The sequence below is a fragment of the Pelodiscus sinensis genome, chromosome 12 (genome assembly GCF_052426305.1).
Source record: "Pelodiscus sinensis isolate ZL-2025 chromosome 12, ASM5242630v1, whole genome shotgun sequence".
NCBI lineage: Eukaryota > Metazoa > Chordata > Testudines > Trionychidae > Pelodiscus > Pelodiscus sinensis.
Window position 1 is genome coordinate 41,026,891 of NC_143063.1, and position 22,497 is coordinate 41,049,387.

Genomic DNA, 22,497 nt, shown 5'->3' on the forward strand with positions numbered 1-22,497 from the left:
TTAATTTTAATTGTATCACTTCTAAAATGTCAATAGACTCTTTTTCAATTTCTAGCTGTACTTCTGGTAATTCAGCTGGGGAACACAAATAATGTACTACAGTTTGGAAACATTGTGGCATAACATCATGTGAGTTAAATAATAACCTTAATTATCTTTACTTGGTTGCACAAGGAAAAAATCTGGATTATATGAAGGATTGTCATAAAACATTTGAAATGGAACACCTGCAGCTGATCTTGGGGAACATTTAAAAGCTGCAGGTTTCTTATTTTGAAAAGTGAAAACAACAGGGTGTCTCTCTTTTCTATCACCAGTCCTTTGCTCTATTTACTAAGAAGAGCTGGAACACAGAAGAATTATTGACTATACAATTATTGACTATAGAACATGCTGACCTAATATGGGCTAGTTTATATGGTGCATTTTAAAGTGCTGTACAAAAGGAGGTCAGCATCATTTTTGCCATATTACTCATGAACAGCTAACTCATTGTGGGAATGGATGAGCAGGCTATTTTGGGGGGCTAGGAAGGCGTGTTTCCTGCCTGTGCAGGCTGTCAGGAAAATGGGCTGGGGAAGGGAGCTAAAGGATCTGCCATTCCATGGATCCATGTCTTTCCACCTGCAGGGAGTAGTGGCTAGCGACGAGTTCCGTGGGCAAGCAGTGAATGATTCCTCTTGTATGCTGCTTACTTCTGCACAGTTCTCCAGTGTCTAGCTGAGCACCGTAAGCTGGTCAGACATTGGAGAGAGGCTCCTGGAGGCACCACTATGCTTCTGGTGGTTTATTGGTTTGATTTGTATGCATTTTGCCTCACCATAGGAAAATACTATCTTCCTCATTGTTCTGCTCATCCTGGACTAAGAGTCTGGACCAGATCCCAGAGCCCTTACTTTTGCAAATAATCTAGTTGAAGTGATTCAGACCTGCTCTTATAAGTAACTGCTACAAGTGATCCAGTGCTGCACATAATTTTTATCTAGGCATCCAGGTCTTTTACCCCTCAGAAATAATGTCACGGCTTAAACTTTCCACTCAAGATGTTGGCTCCTCTCCCTGAGGTTCCCAGCAAAGTTGTCATTGAAGCATTATAAACACACAGATTTTCACTGTCTGCCTCAGAGGCTTTGAGCCAAGGTCCTCAAATACAGGGTATGACTTACTTCACTACTCTGGCATCAGTGCTGTCTTCTACCATGGTGATCATGGACTAGGAGATGTATAGAACATTGTTGCATCTTAGCTGGGAAACCAGCACCCATTCCATGGGACTTATCAAGTCTCAGTGGCCAGACTTAGGTGGGTGCCCTGGGCGGAGATAAGCAAAGGAGCAACTTTGATGCACACTTTCACTATATGCTGCTCTTTGCATGCCCAGTTTGGAAGAGCAATGCTCTAACCCATATTTAGCTAAGAAGTCAGCCACCATCTCCAAGTAGGGCATTGGTTCTTGAAGAAGAGAGGTTATAGACTATAATTGTTGTTGTTCAAGAGTTGTCTCTGTGTATTCATGCTAGCCACCCTCCTTCTCCTTAAAATTCCTGAGCTTATGTAGAACTCTGTGGTCCAGGCAGAAGGAACTGGGGCTGTCAGGATAGAGCTGGGTGGTAACAGAAATGAAATTGCTGGGGAATTTCTTTTAAACATCAGAATTAAGGTCTCCAATTTTAAAACTGGAGATTATTTAAAATTTAGCTACAAAGCCAAGTGTGAATTTGACTTTTCAACATAAAGGACAGGAACAAAATTGTTCTGAAAATTGTGACTGTTGGAATGTGTCAGTATTTCCCTTGGGTAGTAAACTGAAAAATAGTCTACTCAGAAGTGCTGCTCTGAGTGGAAATCCAGGTTTCATAATATAAAATGTTCATAGTGTCTCATAAAACCATTAAGTCCCTTTGGGGTGATACTACATGTTAAGGAAATGATTGTAATACTTTTTTTAAAAGCTTGAAAAACAATAGAACACAAAAATAAGTTAGTTGAAGGCAGTTGATGGAATGGTGTTTAACTGTTGGTTAATACTGAGGTTGTCAGCTGCTAAAGAATAAGTAAAGATAATTTTCTTAACACTTCAACCAACTTGTTCATTTTAAATAAGCATTTTTTATAGTTGGATAAAATCTATACAGCTGAGCTGCTTCAAGCACTTGGTAAAAATAATTGCTACTCAATATAAATGTGGTCCAGAATGTGATTGAGTATGTCTACACAGCCAAACCGCTATTTTGAAATAAATTCGAAATAGCGAAGCACTTATTTAGAATTTGGTAAACCTCATTCTACGAGGAATAACGCCAAATTTGAAATAGCTATTTCGAAATAAGTGCCGTGTAGATACTTATTTCAAAATAGGGAGCCTCCAACCTTCCCAAGGTGACCTGGTGGCCACTCCAGCCTCAACCAAGAACACTTCTCTTCCTCTCTCCCTCCCTAGAGCCCTTAAAGGGATAGACTCTGGCCATAGTACCCCTGACCCAGTGGCCCCAAAGCATGAGCCAGCAAGCCACTGGCAGCCAACCCTCCACCGCTCCCCAGGAGCAGTCTGCCAGCTCCCAGGAGCCTGCCAGGGCTCAGAGAAGGCAGGCGCCTTCCTGGTCCAGGGCGGAGCTCATGGACCTTATTCAGGTTTGGGGGGAATGCCCCCAACATCCATGATCTCCACACTAGATGGAGGAACACGGCCATCTATGGCAGGATAGCTGCTAGCCTGGCCACCACAGGCCACATGCGAACCCAGGAGCAGGTTTCCATGACAAACAAGTTGGTCCGGCAAGACCCCCAGCCCTGAGCTTCCCCTCCCCCTTCTTCCTCTTGCAGCTTCCCCCTTCCAGCTCTCTCCTCCCAGGTTTCCCCTTTCCTACCCTCTCTTTTCCCCTCTCCCACCTCCTTTCCCCAGTCTCACCAGAGTTTCATTTCCTCCCCTCCAGTTTTGTTAAATAAAGAGATTGTGTTCATAAAAATATGTGCATTTTATTTTAATTCGAAGGGGGGATAGGGAGGGGTAAGTGGAAGGATGTGAGAGAAGAATGAGGCACAAGCCCCTGGGGGGGGAGACCAGCGAGGCTTAGTGCTCCTCAGGGTGGAAGCTCTCCCACAGGGCCTCCTGGATACTGACAGCCCCCCGATGGACCTCCTGGATGGCAGCCTGCAGAAAGTGCAGTCAGGCTCACAGCAACACATCCAAGAGAAGCACCAGAGTGCTCAGGGGCAGCTCTGGCTCCATGTTGCAAAGTACTGTGGTGTCCCGAGTGAGGGCAATCAGAGCAAGCAGAGACAAAATGCTTTGTTGTCCCTCATCGAGGTAGACAAGCAAGCAAGGAACTGGCTGTCCGGGGGGACGTGGGTAGGGTCCCTTTAAGCACAGACCTCAGATAGCCTCAAGCAGCAGCCCCACACAGTAAGTCCTGACCTGGTGCTCTGTTGGAACTGGTTCCAGCCAGCCATAAATGCATTTCAGAGTCCACTCAGTGTGGACGTGCTATTTCGAACTGCATTTTGTGTGTAGATGCGTTATTTCAAAATAAGCTATTCCAAAATAACACTGTAGTGTAGACATACGCATCCAGAATAAGACATTACACATCTAATACAGTTAACTCATAAAAGCACCCCTTTTAGTTCCTTTTTTAGTTTTTGTCCTGTGTAAGAATACTAACTGGTTAATTGCAAATCCACCAAGTCAAATTCATCTGTAACATTACTCCACATAATTCAATACCAGAGATGAATTTGGCTCTGAATGAAAATGTGACTGCACCAGTGTTAGTTTGCAAATCATCAAACTCTTATTAGAGCTGCAAGACCTGAAGACTATTTGTAAGGGTTAAAACTGAGGGATTTTCAAGTTAACAACATGCTTGCTTTCTGTTTATCGCCAATGTACCAAATCATGAGATTACCAAAATTAACCTATGTGGTACAAACTGCTAAGCAAGATCTTGACACCAGCTAGTGGTTTGTGTTTCCAAACTTGTTTTCAGACAATCCAATAATCAGGGCAGTCGATGAGCCTGTCACACTACCTAATTCACTGTTCCTGTGACCATAAAGGCTATTAGAGTAGATGGTTGCCTTTGTCACAATGAAACAAGATCAGCAGTAGATCTGATCTAGTATAACACAACTGACTGATGTGTAAGGATTTACCACTTGGACAGACCTTAACTTTTCTAATGTTAATCCTAATGGAAAAATTCCATGTGTAAATTTACACATGAAATAGCTTTAGGTAAGGGATGGGCAATAAGTGGCCCACAGGCCCGACAAGAGGCCACTAGATGCCTTATTTACTTGTGCATCTACAGGTACAGCCGTTTGCAACTCCCAGTGGCTGCGGATCACTGTTTCTAGCCAATGGGAGCTGAAGGAAGCAGCACAGAATAGGACTCTGCTTCCTTCAGCTCCCATTGGCTGGGAACAGCAATTTGTCACTAAGGGGAGTTGCGAGCAGCTGTTCCTGATAACATAGGTAAACAGCTTCTGGTGGGTTGCCAGATGCTTTAACTAGTGAAGCCCATCCAGCCTCAGGTCACTTATTGTCCTCCCCTGCTTCAAGTATATTCCTCTGTCTTAGATCACAGCTCATTTTTTATCAGGTCTGTCTGTATCAAAGGATAGGAGTGGACAATTTATGATCTTTTCAGAATATAATTCCTTTGGGTAGGGGTACAGTAATTCCTCTGGACCACATAATGTGCACTTCAAAAGAAATAATTAGTAGGAAAGATCATGCACATAATCCTCAATGTGAAAAAGGCCAATTAACACAATTTGTTATACACTTTGCAGCATGCTGCTATAACGGAAAACAATATCCCATTTGCAATCATATTCACAGTCCCTGTGTATGACTCCCTGGTAAACGTAATTGTATTTTGAGAAGGGATTGCACACATTTGTAATCAGCAGTTCCATCCTGTTCGTGTATTCACTGATCTCACCTATTTAGCCTCATAACACAAATGGATTGTTCAGTCCTTTGCTCCAATCCTCAAAACATGGGAGCTGGATTCTGTTTTTATGTATCACATATCAAATCAGCATCACCCATTTCCAATCAGCTATACCCACAAAAGCTGCTGAAAGCACTAATCGCCTAACTAAAATACAATGGGATTGCAGATGTCCCTGAGGGTCCAATTTGGCCACAGAACTTTTATTTCTTGTGATAAGAAAGAAGCTTAACATTCAGTTAAAAAGAAAACCTCTCCTTTGATACGGAAGTCCCTGAGTCATGAGGAAGCCTGCAATGGCATTATTTTAGAGCATAACCTCACTTTAATGTACAGTGCATATTATAAATGTATACATACTTTTGTTATAAAACAGTAATATTGTTAATTAATTTAAATTGAACAGTCTCTTCAGCAGATTTGAAAAACATATTTCCTACAAATGCTAAATGTTTGGCACGTATTACAACATAGTTTTGGAATGCCAAAACTTTTGAAATTGAAAATTATTTTCAACAGTGATCATATATGCACTTTTTCAGAGAACTCAATGAGATCTAATTTTCAAGTAGTTTGCATATTTTACCACCCTATAAAAAGAGGCTGAAGTCTGTGTTCAACATCTTTCAAACAGAGAATGATACTGCTGCTGGAAACCACGAGAGCACCACTGCGACCAACAGCAAGATCAACCCTCCATCCCTAATCAGATGTTTTACAGTATAGATTCTGAGTTTTTTTCCATGTCCTTGGGACTTAAACCATTCAACTACTTCTCTCAGATTAAATGGCTTAGGTTTGTATCCTAGCTCTTTCCTGGCCTTTTCCATGCTGAAATAATGTGTGACGCCTGTTTTGTAAACCTCAGTGCGAGTGAGGAGAGGCTGAAAATTATAAAGATGGCCTACAAGAAAATGGATCATTTCAATTAGGAATGCAGAAAAATATACAAAGGACAGAGGAAGACGAACAGTTGGGAATTTGTAACCCAAGCCTTCAACTAAAGGCCGGAAAAATTCAAAGTTGTTTACTGGCCTACCGTCTGAAATGAAATAAGCGTGGCCAGCAGCTATGTGCCGTTTGGTGGCTTTGAGTGCTTCTGAAGCAAGGATATGAGCTTGAATTAGGTTATCTACGTGGACAAATTCCACTAAACTCAGAGGGTCTCCATATACAAATTTAAACAAGCCCCTCTCAATATAGCTAACTATTCTTGGAAGATGCCTTTGCTCTCCGGGCCCATAGATTCCAGCTGGTCGGAGAGCACAGGTCCTTAACACACCTTTCCCTTCTTCAAGCTCTGTGCCATTTGCCTGCAGCACTTTCATTTCAGCTAAAGACTTGGTCCTGGAGTAGTGATCGGGATGAAGATGAAGTGGAAGATAAGGCAGAGATTCGTCCCCATTTTCTATAACTTGCCCCCCAAAGACTACATTGTATGTACTTGTATAAACCAGACTTGACACTCCTGCTTTCTTGCAAGCCAAGATAATATTTTCTGTTCCTCTCACATTAACGTCTTCTATAAGTTTTCGGTTCAGTTGCTCCCTCCCTGACATTCCATAGGAAGCAATATGAAATACACAGATTACATCTCTGAGAGCTTTTTCCACTTCAGAGAGACAGCAGACATTCCCCTGTATGAACTTCACTCCCTCTGGCACAGCTTGGACCGGCTTCAGGACATCAAAGAGAATCACGTCAACTCCCTTTTTGTATAGGACACAACCTAAACTAAAACATGACAGGGACCATATATTACTACTATACACAGCATAACAGTGCATGAAACATTTCACCTGTGGGTAGAAGAAACTTGTAAACACTTTCAGTGCTGAATTCTTGCTGGTCAGAGGGCTGGTCTACATCGAATACTTACGTCACTGTATCTCTGCTTCCACATCCCCTAAGAGACATAGGTATGCTGACTTCACCCCTTGTGTAGATGGTGTTAGATCAATGCCTCTTGGGAAGGTGGAATAATTACAGTTATGGGCAGGGCTCGACAAAGCATTGAATCTGCTTGCCCAGGGCGAGGAGATTTTAGCTGGTTGCCCTGTTCACCGGTGGCACAGGCATGCGCAATGCGGGTCTTGCGCATGCGCAGTGCAAGGCTGGCGAGCGGATTTCGCCGCCATTTGTCAAGCCCTGGTTATGGGAGAACCTCTCCTGTTTCTATAGGAAATGTCAACATGGAAGTGCTTTAGCTGCACTGATTTAAGTGTAGACATATCCAAAGAATCAGTGTTACCTATTCTGGGGTGATTAAAGTACAACACCTTCATAGCCAATAGTACACAAGGGAATAATGTGGTCCCATCACATGGTGATCACTTTTGACAGCTTTAACCCGATAAATCAGGTACTCCTATTGCGGTTGGTGAATTGGATGTAGTCTTTCACTATGGGTACGTCTAGACTACATGCCTCTGTCACCAGAGGCATGTAGATTAGGCTACCAGACATAGGAAAATGAAGCGGCGATTTAAATAATCGCCGCTTCATTTAAATTTACATGGCTGCCGCGCTGAGCCGACAAACAGCTGATCAGCTGTTTGTCGGCTCAGTGCGATAGTCTGGACGCGCAGGTGGCGACATCAAAGGTATTTGTCGACCACCCAGGTATGCCTCCTGGGATGAGGTATACCTGGGTGGTCGACAAATACCTTTGATGTCGACACCTGCGCGTCCAGACTATCGCGCTGAGCCGACAAACAGCTAATCAGCTGTTTGTCGGCTCAGCGCGGCAGTCATGTAAATTTAAATGAAGCGGCGATTATTTAAATCGCCGCTTCATTTTCCTATGTCTGGTAGCCTAATCTACATGCCTCTGGCGACAGAGGCATGTAATCTAGACATACCCTATAAGAGCAAGCAAGGTGCAACCCCCTGACTTTGTAGTATTGTAGTTGAGGTACTGGAATCGCAAAGGGTACATCTACATTGCTCATTCTGGCGCAAGAAGATATGCAAAGGAGGCACGGTGATGAATATCGCCGTACCTCATTTGCATACCTAATGAGCCACCATTTTGTGCAAGAAGGAGCAGTCGCAATATAGACGTAGCTTAAGAGAGAAGAAACACAGAGCCCTGTGATACCATTTTTAGAGACCCACTTCACTAAGATCTGCACCATAAAGTGTTTATTATATTTAATGTAAAATAAAGTTAATATTTTATGCACTAACCGGAAACCAAAGTAACCACCTCCTCCTGTAATAAGGACAGTTTCCTTGGTCACATTTTCCGTGAGCATCTTTTTTCCTTTGGCGCTACTTTATTTGACCAAATTTACCTGTAGGTTAAAAAAATGCATGACAAAACTGCATAATTGAATATAAGTTTCACTTCATTTTAACATCTCCACATATTTAGCAATTCTAAGATATTTGTAATGTGCTTTAATTTTAGAAGACTGGCTACACCATGCACTAATAACTGCAGGACTAAATCGCATCCCTTTATTCTTCTAGGCTATGTCTACACTACAGGGTTTTTGTGCAAAAACCCGCGGAACGTCCACACCTCAAGCGCGTTTTTGCGCAAAAAACCCCCCCAAAAAAACCAGTAAATAGACAGGACAGAGGGCTTTTGCCGGTAGAGTTATTCCTCTTCCCACGAGGAATAACTCCTTTTTGCACAAGAGTTCTTGCGCAAAAAGGTGTGTGCAGATGCCCAACAGGGGTGTCTTGTGCAAAAAGAGCCTCTCACAAAAAGCACAGGTGCTCTGACAGCCATTTTGTGAATGGTAATCAGAACGTTCTTACACAAGAGTGTCCGTGCAGTGTGGACGCTTTCTTGTGCAAAAGCACATTGCTTTTGCAATGCGCTTTTGTGGTATGGACACACTTTTGTGCAAGACAAAGTGTAGACAGTGTAGACAAAGCCCTAAAAGGTGAATAGAAACCAACAAAAAGGCCATACTTGAGAATAACAATTACTAATATACTAACTAATAGCCAAATAAGCAAGAGAGTTATAAGTTTCCATTAATTAGGCCATATTCTGATGTTATACAGTAGGGATGACAATGTGTGGTCGACTATACAATTAAGCCTAGGCTTATTGGTTAATATTATTGACTATATGTACTCACCCCTCCCTGGGGGAGGAGAGATGGGAGCCTGTGCCAGTGGAGTGCTGGCTTAAATCCAGGCTCTCTGTGGACGGAGGCTGCACCACGGGATGCAGGCGCAGGCTCTGTCCACTGGAGCTCAGGCTCCCAGAGACATGGGCCGCAGGGCAGGAGCTGGTCTGCGTGGGGAGGCAGTTTTTAAACTGGCTCCCCTCATGGATTGGCTCCCACCTGCCACCCCACTCTGCTGCCTCTGATACACTGGCTGCCAGCCCTGCTCATGGGGGAATATCAAAAAGTCATATAACTGCTAAAATGTGGTGATTATTCACTTAAACACCATCTAACATCCCTATTACACAGGTGTGTATGAAATAATTCAATTACATTCACTACAAAACTACATTGTACTACAGAAATGCTACAAATTTATAAATTGAATAAATTTGCATAACAATTCTATATCCACATCCATGTAACTAAAGCTTTATCAGTGTACTGTATTGATTTATCAAGTATTCATTTCTACATATTTGTATGTGTATATCATCACCGGCTGTGATGTACCCTTCATATATTTACTTATTCCCTACTAAACCACTATACCTGTCAAAGTATTGTATATATTTCACCTATATACTGACTTGTAAATATCTCTTATCACTAGCCAATATGCTTCCAAAGTACCAATCCTGCAATGATTTCAGCATACTGTAGGATTATGCACATTCCCACTGAAGTCCACAAGCCTAATCATGCACCTAAGCCTACACAAATACTTAAGTCTATACAGGATTTGCAGGCTTTTTTATCTGTTGGGACACAACCTTCACAACACCTGTGTATCCAGATATCTAAGCATGCATACTGGAGATGTGAATGTTTAACCAATTAACCAGTACGTGGTTAAAGTTAACTGGTGGGAGCTGGAGCAGCTTCCCACCTGTTGCAAGTAAGGGGGTTCTCTAGCCCTGCAGTGATGGTCCAGGTCAGCCCCTGCCCACCGTGGGCCCCCCATTGCAGTGGAGGTGCGTGTGTGTGATACAAAGAGACAGGAGCTGCTCTGTTCGGACTGGAGCAGCCCCTGCCTGCAGTGGGGGGAAGAGGTTCTCCAGCCCAGTGGCGAGTGGTGGGGCAAGGCTGGAGCAGCCCCCCTCCCACCCTCCCTTTAATTAGTTAACCAGTTAAACAATATGTTTAACAGGTTAACCAATTAAAGGGGATTTTACATCCCTAATGCATACCTATTAAGTCAGCCAATGCAACTCATTCAGTGGAATAGTGTGGAGAGCTGGGGATGACACCAAGACTTCAGCTATGCTAGCACTTTTTGTCTGTCACGGGTGTGAAAGAAACAACCCCCAACCAATATAAGGTTTGCCAACAAAAATGCCAGTGGGGCCAGTGCTATGTCTGGAGAAGAGGCTCTTCTGCAGATCCAGCTAACAAGAGAACTCTCTCCCAGATGGCAATCAGCAACTACCGGGGACTGGATGTAAATGGTTAACTGAGATGCTTCGCCCTTAATGGTTTAGGCTTAACTATTATTGGTTATCCAGAATTGGTAAGTCTCACCTGTTAACTGGTAGTGATTGGAGCAACTTCCCACCTACTCCAGGCAAAGGCTGTTCCAACCCTATGGGGCCCAGTTCCCATGTCATAGGATATACACTGGCTACCTGGGAGTTGGCTGCAGAGTCTGCAGCGAAGCCTCCTTGGGAGTAACCCTCTCTCTCCTCCACTGCAAACAAATTTTTGTGGAGGCAAGTGCAGGCATGAATGCTGCTTTGTTGGCAGGATAGCACCCAGACAACAAACCAAAACCTGCTTGTTGGGGTATGTCTATATGACCATGTTTTGTCACCAAAAATTGCCTTTTGGCCCTGTGAGAATGTTCACACTACAATGCAACTTTTGTTGTGAAAAATGCCCAGCTTTCGCAACAAAACACTTCCAACCCTACCAGAGATTATTTTTCTTTCCCCCTTTTATTGTTATCAAAGAGCCCGCGTAGCCTGGCTGTTTTGTCCACAGCACTGTCTTCCACCACTATGCCACAATGCCAGCCCAATGGCGGTGCTCAGTGTTTTTTTTATCTTTGCTGCCCTGCAGCCTTGCACCCCTCTGTTTGAAAGCTCCAGGAAGCATCTGACACCTCAGTATGCTGCCACACATTTGGGGAAGAAAAAGCAAATCACTGGAATGCTCCTGGTCTGCCCTACACTAGAAACACAGCAGCAGGCAGTCAGCTGCTTCAGAGGAAAAGAAGGGGACAGATGCTGTGCTGCTTTGACATTCCTCCACAGGGAGCGCACAGAGCTATGGCGGATAACTCAGTGGGAATCCCATGGATGTGCAGGGCTCAGCTCTGCCTTCCCCCAAGCACAGGGCAGGCAACATACGCACAGTGCATTGCCCACACTGGCCATGTTGGTGCCCCCACTGTGGATGTAACCCACACAACTAGGCTGTGTCTACACTGGCCACTTATTCCAGAAAATCAGCCGCTTTTCTGGAATAACTTGCCAGCTGTCTACACTGGCCCCTTGAATTTCCGGAAAAGCACTGACGATCTACTGTAAAATCATCAGTGCTTTTCTGGAAAAGGGCCAGTGTAGACAGCAGAGATTTCTTTTCTTCAAAAAAGCCCCAATCGCGAAAATGACAAGCGGGGCTTTTTTGCGGAAAAGCACGTCTAGATTGGCACAGACGCTTTTCCGGAAAAAGTGCTTTTCCGGAAAAGCATCCTGCCAATGTAGACGCGCTTTTTCTGGAAATACTTATAACGGAAAACTGTTCCGTTTTAAGCATTTCCGGAAAATCGTGCCAGTGTAGACGTCGCCCGTGTGTGGTGAGTGAGCAATGCAAGTGGTACCTAGACCACAGCAACAGTTGAAATCAAGAGCCCTCTACAGCAAGGGCTGGGAGCCAGGGGGCTTTTACCTCAGAGGGTAGGGGCTCCTATACTCAGCCACTAGAGGTTCAAATCCACCTGGTGATGGTTACACGGACATGCCCTGTTGATAGAGGGGGCCAGTGTGAACACACTCGGGGGGGGGGGGGCTTTAGGCCCAGGGGTAAGTTCTGTGGACAAAGCGGGTACCGTAGCCATAGTGGGTGTGCGAGGAAGTATTGGGTCAGCCAAGGCAAACCGCATTCACGTGGGCTGACAGGGCGGGGTCGACGCAGCCTTTGCCTAGCGGCTGTGTCGCCCCTCACCCGCCTAGGGCCTGCGACGCGCCGTCGGGCGGGAACCCCACCTCTGGGTTTTACAAAGCGCCCCTTCCCCCACCCGGTGAGGCGGGAGCCGCTCCCACCCGGGGTCCCCTCAGCACCCGCTCGCCCCCCTTTTACCTCCCGAGGCCGCTTCAGCCGGTTCCGGGCTCCCTCCCGCCCGGCGAGCGGCTTCCGGAGGCTGCTCCTGAGGAGCCGCCCGCGCGACACCCGTCCCTCCCCAGGAACGGAACGAAACGAAGAGCGCGCGCCGGAACCGCCGCAACGGGCGGAGCAACGCCTGGGCTGGACTGCACCCTCCGGGATTTCCGTCAGGCGCAGTCCGTACAACAAGATGGCGGCATCGAGGCGGCGTCGGGCCTGAGCGCGGCTGTGGGCTCCGTGCAACAAGATGGCGGCTCCCAGCCCGGTTCAGGCGGGGAATCTGAAGGCGAAGGAGCTGCGCTCTGTGCTGCGGAGGCTGGACGCGACTAACCGCGCTCTGGGTAAGAGAGGCTGCCGCACGCAGCTGGGGGTGGGCACCCCAACCCTGCCTTCCTCCCCTCAGTCATAGCCCCTGCGGCGGCCCCGCCCTGCCTCATAGCTGAGCCCCGGAGTCCAGGTGGCGCGGGATCCGTGGCTGGGCCCGGCGAACCCCCAACTCTGCCGCAGCTTGATTGGGTGACCTTGATCTTCCTGCACCTCAGTTTCCAGTGTAGAAAATACGTAATAATCTTCCTTCCACCTCTCGTCTTCGCCTCTGAGTGCCTTGCTCTGTGTCTGGGTGGTGCGGAAGAGGGGGACCCTTTCTGGGTCACAGAAACACGAGCTGGTCTGTAGGTTCCCCACCCCTGCGGAGTTAGCCCTGCAATTGCTAGGAGTTAGTGACTGCTGCAAAACAAACAGAAGAAATACTAGCATGCCCATGAAGCCTGTCCTACATGCCAATTCCACAGTTTACTTTTTTTTTTTTTTTAGTGTGGCACTTTGAACCCACCTTTTTCTTTCTCTCACTTGCAAGAAAAAAAATTGACATCAGATTTTTGTTTTTTTTTAAATCAGATGATGTTTTAGAATTCAAAACTGTCCTACTTGCAATTTTTCTGGCCAGTAACTCTACCTCTGTTTTGTTCTTTTCTTCATTCGGTCCTTACAAAGGCACCTGCAGTGCCCCATTTGAATTGCCAAGAGGTCTGAGATGCTACTGGCTTTGTGGATATGAGAAAGTCAGTGGATGGGATATACCTTGACTTTAACAAGGCTTTTGATATGGTCTCCCACAATATTCTTGCCAGTAAGTTAAGGGAATATGGATTGGATAAATGGACTGTAAAATGGATTGAAAGCTGGCTAGACTGTCGGGCCCAATGGATAGTAATGAACGGCTCGATGTCGGGTTGGCGGCCAGTTTCCAAGGATCTGTCCTAGGACCGGTTTTGTTCAACATCTTTATTAATGACTTGGATGAGGGGATGGATTGCACCCTCAGCAAGTTCACAAGTGACACTAAGATAGGGGGAGAGGTAGATATGCTGGAGGGCAGGAATAGGGTCCAGAGTGACCTGGACAGATACGAGGATTGAGCTAAAGAAATCTGACAAGGTTCAACAAGGACAAGTGTAGAGTCCTGCACTTGGGAGGGAAGAATCCCGAGCATTATTACAGGCTGGGGACCGACTGGCTAAGTATCAGTTCTGCAGAAAAGAAGCTGGGGATTACAGTGGATGAGACTCTGGATATGAGTCAACAGTGTGCCCTTGTAGCCAAGAGGGCTAATGGCATATTAGGGTGCATTAGGAGGAGCACTGCCAGCAGATCCAGAGAAATGATTATTCCCCTTTATTCGGCTCTGGTGAGGCCACATCTAGAGTATTGTATCCAGTTCTGGGCCTCCCACTATAGAAAGGATGGAGAGGGTCCAGCGGAGGGCAGCTGGAGCACATGACCTATGAGGAGAGGCTGAGGGATTTGGGTTTGTTTAGTCTGCAGAAGAGAAGAGTGAGGGGAGATTTGATAGCAGCTTTCAACTTCCTGAAGGGAGAACATAAGAACGGCCGTACCAAAGGTCCATCTAGCCCAGTAGCCTGTCCGCTGACAGTGGCCAACACCAGGTGCCCCAGAGAGGTTGGACTGAAGGTTCCAAAGAGGATGGAAAGAGGCTGTTCACAGTAGTGATGGATGGCAGAACAAGGAGCAATGGTCTCAAGTTACAGAGGGAGAGGTCTAGGTTGGATATTAGGAAAAACTATTTCATTAGAAAGGTGGTGAAGCACTGGAATGGGTTACCTAGGTAGGTGGTAGAATCTCTATCCTACAGGTTTTTAAGTCTTGGCTTGACAAAGCCCTGGCTGGGTTGATTTAGTTGGGATTGTTCCTGCCTTGGTCAGGGGGCTGGACTTGATGACCTCCTGAGGTCTCGTTCCGCTCTATGATTCTGTGTTTGAGAATGTAATCTTTGCAGTTGTCGGCTAGAATGTGTCTTACTCTTTTACTGTTTTAGACATTCAGTGTCCTTGAAATTATTTTATATATCTAGAATAAGTTGCCAGATTCTGACACATTACTGTAAATCTGGAAGAATTTTGCCATCTTTGAGCAGTTTACACTGGGAAGTTACATTGAGCAGAAATGCAATCTTGAAGAACTGGGATAACTAAAACATGGTTTAGCATCTGTGTATGCAAGGGTTCACGTGACAATGTTAAATGCAACAGGTTCTTTTTATCCTTTATCTGAATACATAAAATTGCATTCCACCATGATGTAACATAACCTTCCAGTATATGCAAGCCCTTTCTGTCTTGTACAATGCTAATATAGATTTGTGACTAGTAAACAGTGCATAATGGTATTAGAGTTCTGTAGAATTACTGCAGTTTTACATCAGTTTATTTTACATCAGAATCTAGTCCAAGGAGTTTCAAACTTAAACTGGTAACAAAAAACAATGTAAAATCACATTACCAATGCTTTTCTTTCTTTGTTTTTCAGAGATGTGTATTCAGTCACTTGGGGAATGTCAAAAAACACTCCAAAAATCAATTCAGTGTCAAAACTACTTAAATCAAGTAAGCATGATTATATTTTCTAGTTTTAAAAAAATCTTAAAAGTAGGGAAAATGTACTGCTTTCTTATAAAAAATCATGACTGGTAAGAAGAGTAAAGTCAAGATCTGTGGAAGCTAAAAATTCATTCATTGTTCAATGTGGCTTATTAATGTTTTTAAACATGTTCATCTCTTATCAACGGTGTGTTCTAAGGTAAAATATATGCATTTCAGAAACAAAGCATTATGTATCTATTTTTGCTCTGATTTATAATTTCTTTTGGCTTTAAGCTAGCGCTCTCTCTCTCTCTCTCTCTCTCTCTCTCTCAAAAAAAAAAAAAAATTGGTGTATTCTTATGAACCTTTATTCATTCATATGCTTAACTACTTAACTATTTGCAGGATTGATCTTGAAATATTTGCAAACTAAGGATGTTATGAAGAGGGTGACTGACTAATCATGTACTGAATACAATTTGTATTAAGAACACAATTATTCAGTAAGCTGTGGCTCTGCAGTTTAAATGTGGTAGGCACCCCAGCTCGGCTCTTACTACATTTAAACTTCAGAGCCGCAGTGGGGTAGGTTCAGACCTGGCGCGAGCTGGGACTCATCCTGGTCCTAGAACGCTGTGGCTCTGCTTTTTAATGGAGTAAGAGTCAGTTTTTAAGGTATCTGGCTCCCTGCTGCTTCTGATACATAGGCAGCAAGGTGGGGGCAAAGCAAATAGTTGAGTAGTACTTATTGGGTAGTCAACTATTCAAGTAGTCACTTACATCCCTATTGTAAACATTTGAAAAATAAGATACTGAGCCCTGAATTTTCATTGAGATCTGTTGGCATGGTCCAGCAGTGAATTCTGATGCAATATGGGTACTTTGTGTGGTTAACACAGATTGCCCTTCCACCTGAATATGTTCAGACGCACTTACAGTGCGGTATGCAGCAATATTGTATTAACTGCTGCCCTGATCTCGCACAATGCTCTGTGTGAGCAGTACTATGCTCTTGCATGGAGTCTGATTGATCTCAGTGGTGCTCTGCATAAGATCACAGATCTCTCCATGCAGAGCAGTTTGTAGGTTCAGGACCTATCTCTCTTTTGTTGGTAATGGTTTTATGTATTCCTTTCTCTCTTGCCTTCATCGTGTTAACTCTGTTGAATGGAGTGTTAAATTCAGATTTTTAAATACCTACTGACAGATATTGATAAATATAGGATGCTGTAATGAAGACCGATATTAGACATTTGTTCTTAATTGCCAGTGGTGTATTACTTTTGTAATAATTCTACAAATTATAACACCATGAGCATGTGAGTGGGAAGGGGGTAATTAACTCATTAAACCTCACAACAGCTGTGTGGGAGAAATGGTCAAGTATTACTCTTATTTTATGGTGGTATAACTGGGTTTAGAGCAGTGGTAGGTAATCTGCAGCCCATCAGAGTTCTAGGTATGGTTCACAAGACCTTATTATTTTTTTTTTTTTTTTACTGTTGCCCTGGGTTGCCAGATTCTGCTGGTTTCTGTTTGTGCAGTTTTTTTCCTTCCAGTACCGGCAGTCCTCGAGTTACGCGGATCCGACTTATGCCGCTTTGCTCCCGGTGCCTCTGGTCTGCTGGGGACCGTCTCCAGCAGACCAGGGACACCTGGAGCAAAGCCGGGAGGCGGAGGGGTCCGGCCCCTCTGAGGCTTTGCTCTGGCAAAGCCTCAGAGGCACGGGACTCCGCCGCCGCTGCAGCTTTGCTCCCTGTGTCGCTGGTCTGCTGGGGGGGGGGGGAGGAGGTGCAGCTAGTGCCTCCCCCTCCCCCCCAGCAGACCAGGGAGACGTGGAGCAAAGCCCCGGGCCTGTGGTAGAGCAGGTGGGGCGCTGCTGGTTGGTCCCGCAGCACCGCTCCTCGGCGCTACTGGACCAACCCGGCAGCACCCCAGCTGCTCTGCCCCAGGAGTCCTGATTCAGCCGCTGCTGATCAGTTTCAGCAGCAGCTGAATCAGGACACCTGGGGCAGAGCAGCTGGGGTGCTGCTGGGTTGGTCCAGTAGCGCCGAGGAGCGGCAGCGCTACTGGACCAACCCAGCAGCACCCCAGCTGCTCTGCCCCAGGCATCCCCAAGTTAGCCACTGCTGAAACTGACCAGTGGCTGACTACAGGAAGCCCCTGCCCCGGGCTTCCTGGAATCAGCCGCTGATCAGTTTCAGCAGCGGCTGAATCTGGACGCCAGTTCCGACTTACATACAGATTCAACTTAAGAACAAACCTACAGTCCCTATCTTGTACGTAACCCTGGGACTGCCTGTATTACTAAAGTGACACGTAAAGCAAGGGAACGCGAAGTGAGGTTCATGCTGATTGCACATAATGTTGACTGACAGCCATGCGCTCCCTCTGCATCCAATCCAAGTGCTGCTATGGTTTGGTCAGCATACACTGCAAATACTAAGTACGCAAGTGGAGTTAGCAAAACTCTTCTATCCTTGAGAGACCATCTTGGTTACAGCAGATTTGTGGCCCACTCACTAATCCAGGCTGCCCATCATTTTATTAGACTCGCATTTGTAAAGGGAGGAAAACATTTCTGGACCTTTCCCATGGTTAGTCAGCTAGCCCTTAATGACTCACATTTAAAAAAAATAAAACCTCTGGTTTTAAGAATATAAGAGTGCTTACTAACATGATGTTTACCTTATAATTTTACAAATAAACTTCTTGTTCTAGTTGGCTTATTTCTTAGACAATGGAACACAAGCCTTAGAAATCTTGCACAAGTTTCAATTCTAGTTGGCTAAGGTGGCATTAGTTTTACTGCTTCAAACATAGGCCTTGCCAACATTTCAAAAGTTACTTTTTTTTTTTTTTTAGTACTAAACATATCAAGAGACCCAAACGTATTATAACATGGCTTGATCTTGCCTGTGTGAAGAGGTTCAAGCTATTGTAACTCCTTTAAGGAATCACTCTCTAACCTGGAATCCTTAAATAGTAAAATGTGCTGTACAAATGGTGTCTTATTTGTCGTGGCTTTAAATGAACCTGTGCAATGAGGCATAGGGGTCTTTAAATCAGCAGTTAAATAGAGCAAAGTAAGCAGTTGCAGTGAACTGCATAAACTAGAAATAATTAGCAGCAAGTTCATTAATATTCCAAATTGTAGTATGTAGATTTTCTGTTTTACAAAAAAAACAGATGGAAATAATTTAGTATATTGAGGTGAGCGAGAGAGAGAGACTTGTAATTTCTGAAATAGAAGTAAATCCTGACACTTATTAAAAAGGAAGGTTTTTTTTTTAGAGGTCAAGGGTGGTGGATAAAACTGTTGGGCAACATCATTTCTGCTCCTGATTCTGCTGTAGACTTTGTGTGATCTTGAGCAAATCTGTTTCCTCATCTATAACATGAGGATGATATTGCGCTTATTACCTGCTATGAAGCTAAATTCATTAATGTATATCTACAAATCACTTCTTGTCTCTCAGATGCATGATGCTATATGAATTACTCCTAAGGGAATTTGGCACCAAAGCCTTAAACATTCTACACACAATATTTTAAAATTCTGCAAAATTCTGTGTATTTTATTTTGTCAGAATAACACAGTATAAAGATACCAGTTCAATTGTTTTGAAATAAATAACCGAAATACTGTCAGCAAGTGTGTCTATAACCGTACAGAAAACAAAAAGGGTTCCAGATATGCTTTTTGACAAATTATGAGCAATCTAGCCCTATTAATACAGAGCTGCGTAACAATTCATTTAAACTGCAGTGCATATTTCTTACACCCATTGAAGCCACTGCTGATCATTGATGCCACTGTTGACTAGTATTGTTTCCTTGCATTTTCCTGTCTGTCTGTATCTTGTTGTCTGTTTATATTATACATAGATTGTAATCTTTCTGGAGTGGAGATACTTTTTGTTCAGTTTGTGCAGCACCTAACACAATATGATCCTGCTTCATGACAGAGGCTTCTGAGTGTTATGGAAGTAAAACTTACTGATAACAGGAAATCAGTTATGTTGCTTACAGACTTTTCACCTGTAGGCAAGTATGATAATCAAAATTGAGACCAGGCCTTTCCTAAAGGTCTTTACTGATAACATGGTTTTGGTCTTGGAAAGTCTCCTACATCTAGACATGCAGAATCCCCCCCCCCACCCACTCCTAGTGTACTGATCTTCGCATAGAATCCAGCAGGAATAAATCCTTCTATTACTGGAACTATTTGTTCTATTGTAGGAGAAGAAAAAGATTTCAAAACGTAATGGTGTTTGCAACACTTATCAATCTTTGTTTATTTGTTCTGTATAGAGTATGTGTGAGGTATCATTTGCATTAAATGATAATTCAAGCACTGACTGGAAGAAAGTGGGATCTGATAAATAGAGCAGAGGGATCCTATTCAAAATGGCAAATATCATGAAGCATTTTGAGACCCTTGGATGAAAGGTGATTCTTAATAGTTTGGATTACATAGTGCCAAAGAGGTGGGTGACTTCCTGTATATCTCTTCACTGAATGTCAAACATGACATACCACAGCAGTACCAATCCAGTTGTAGGCTTCTAACGTTTTCATGAAGTTTGTGGTTGAATGTTCATGGGAGGCTATGAATATTCTTTATGGGCCAGAAGTCAAATAAGAAAAAATTCATGCTACAACTTGGGCAACCATATATACAGGATTTGCTTTTCAGCAGTAGAATGGGCTGTTCTGATACTGCGCAGTTTCCTCTGTAAGTACTGTATTTTTCACTTTGACCTGACAGAGGGAGCTATTGTACCACACACCTGATTTAACACCTTTCAGAGCTGTTTTACATAACTATAATAATTACTATTGGCACCATAGCATCAGTACTTGTAATTTTACTACCAGCAAGGAGCAGCACATTCTTAGCATACCTGCAAGCCAAAGGAAAAGAGAGGCTAACTATTTTGTTCTGGATATATAGTCCCACAGTCAGTACAATTCAAGCTGGATAGTTGCTCTTGACAGTGTCAGGATGAACAGCAGGCTTTGGTATGATATGATGTATGCTGTTAGAAAATCCATGGTTTGGGGGGGGGGGATCTTCAGTATCAGTTTGAAAAAACACGTATTTTTAGCTCATGAACTCAATTCAAAGGATTCAGGCTTGATAAGAAATAATACGTGTGTGTTTTATTGTCATGAATCAAAAATTTACCCCCTTCCCCATTAGGGATGTAAGCAACTAATCGCTTCCTCCGCTTTCCCCCCTCCCTCTCCCCACTGCCTCTATCACAAAGAGGCAGCAAGGGGAGGAAAGGAGTGGGTTCTAGAGGGAGCTGGCTTCAAAGCTGGTTCTCCCCAGCTCCCTGAGAGCAGCACAGTGGCAGCCAACTTTGAAATGTACAAGAGTTCCCACTGGGGCTCTTGTACATTTCAAAGCAGAAGCACTCAGGTGGAGTCAGGGATCAGCGGGATTTCCCTGCTGGCCCTGGGCTCCGGATAGCATTTCAATCTTTGTACATTTCAAAGGCGGAACGTGGAAGTTCTTAATGACTAATCGAATAGTCAATGGAAATCCCATCGAGTATTCGATTAGTTAATCAAAATTTAACATCCCTGCTCCCCATAGCAAAGTTTTCCATTAAAAGTACAGATTTACATAAATTCAAGGTGGGCATTTTGTTATCTATTGGGCTTTTATCAAAATTTAAAAAAAATGCTTCATATGTTGGGGCAAGTTAGTGTCTAGAAGACTCAGCCAAAGACCAGAACTCCTGGCTTTGTGATCTGTTTACTGAGAACTTTTAACAAGTCGATTTTAATCAAACTTAAAAACTGGGTGCTCATGTTATATGTCTGTGTTTGGATCTACTGGAAGCCTTTAGGGCCTAATTTTCAGAGATACTGAAGATTAATTAAATGATGTGAATGGAATGCTTAGGAATTCTTAAAATGTTTGTGTCTCTAAGGCTCAGCACCTGAAATTAGCAAACAACTAGAAAATGTTGATCTTAACTTTTCTTGTCTCTAATTTCATCATTTTTAACAGGGTTGTTCTGCTTCCTGGCTCACAAGGGTATTGTGAAGCTCTCTCAATTACTATTTGTAAATACATTGATTGGGAAGTATAAAGTTGCCATTGCTGCTGTTTTTTTTGAAAGGAGGGGACTTAATTTCCTACTTCTATACATTTAAGTACAAAGGACTCAATTCTGCCCTGTTTACTTGGTGTCTAGTTCTGCAATTCAGCAGAACTATTCATAAAAGCAAGAGCTGCAGGATATAGTAGTTTTGCATCCAAGAGGCTAAAACCATCGAAAAAGTAAATGTATATGAATCTTCTATAAAAGTCTTCAAAAATCTTGTTGGAAAAAGAAACTTAAATGCAAGGTTTTTATAGCAGTATCTGTTTTTTCTCACAGATAAGGACAGAAATTCAGCTGCAGTTTTGAATCTCTTGGCTTCAGTCACTTCAAGCTAGACTTCCAATTATTTAAATAAGACTTGATTGTTCTGAGCAGGCCCCCTGACAGCAATTCCAGGTCCCAGGGCAGAACAATCAGTAGGCCCCCACGTCCATAAGGGATGTAAAATCCTGTTTAAAATGTTAACCGATTAAACTATATGGCTACGTCTACACTGGCCCCTTTTCCGGAAGGGGCATGTAAATTTCACTAGTCGTCGTAGGGAAATCCGCGGGGGATTTAAATATCCCCCGCGGCATTTAAATAAAAATGTCCGCCGCTTTTTTCCGGCTTTTAAAAAAGCCGGAAAAGAGCGTCTACACTGGCCCCGATCCTCCGGAAAAAGTGCCCTTTTCCGGAGGGTCTTATTCCTACTTCAAAGTAGGAATAAGAGCCTCCGGAAAAGGGCACTTTTTCCGGAGGATCGGGGCCAGTCTAGACGCTCTTTTCCGGCTTTTTTAAAAGCCGGAAAAAAGCGGCGGACATTTTTATTTAAATGCCGCGGGGGATATTTAAATCCCCCGCGGATTTCCCTACGACGACTAGTGAAATTTACATGCCCCTTCCGGAAAAGGGGCCAGTGTAGACGTAGCCCATGTGTAACCAGTTAACCGGCCCATTGTACCACGGGCAGGGGGCTGCTCTACCCAGGCTGGTTGAGCCCACAGCTCTGCGGATGGGAGATTGCTCAGGCCAGACAGGGCCCACAGCAGGTTTCTTCGGCCTGGCTGGGAAGGGCCCACTGGAGGGGGGCTGCTTCAGCTGG

General features: G+C 44.1%; 1 protein-coding gene and 1 long non-coding RNA gene across 2 annotated transcripts in view; one reads left to right on the forward strand and one right to left on the reverse strand.

Moving 5' to 3' along the window:
• On the reverse strand, positions 1 to 12,521 carry SDR42E1 (short chain dehydrogenase/reductase family 42E, member 1). The gene is made up of 3 exons (XM_006122665.5): positions 12,389 to 12,521; positions 8,148 to 8,254; positions 1 to 6,692 (listed from the first exon to the last, which is right to left on the reverse strand). The coding sequence occupies exons 2-3, from the start codon at positions 8,213 to 8,215 to the stop codon at positions 5,585 to 5,587; spliced, it is 1,176 nt and encodes a 391-aa protein (XP_006122727.3). The 5' UTR covers positions 8,216 to 8,254; positions 12,389 to 12,521; the 3' UTR covers positions 1 to 5,584.
• The window catches only part of LOC142831052 (uncharacterized), a 17,995-nt gene continuing 7,954 nt past the window's right edge, over positions 12,457 to 22,497 (forward strand). The window contains exons 1-2 of the long non-coding RNA XR_012906660.2: positions 12,457 to 12,753; positions 15,239 to 15,315. This is a non-coding gene — a long non-coding RNA (uncharacterized LOC142831052). The remainder of the gene's footprint in view (positions 12,754 to 15,238; positions 15,316 to 22,497) is intronic.

Excerpts from the sequence above, each read along its gene's own strand:
- SDR42E1 (XM_006122665.5), bottom strand. The coding sequence starts at position 8,215 with ATGCTCACGGAAAATGTGACCAAGGAAACTGTCCTTATTACAGGAGGA. Across the intron at positions 6,693-8,147 it reads GGTGGTTACTTTGGTTTCCG|TTTAGGTTGTGTCCTATACA; the intron begins GTTAGTGCATAA and ends GTCATGTTTTAG.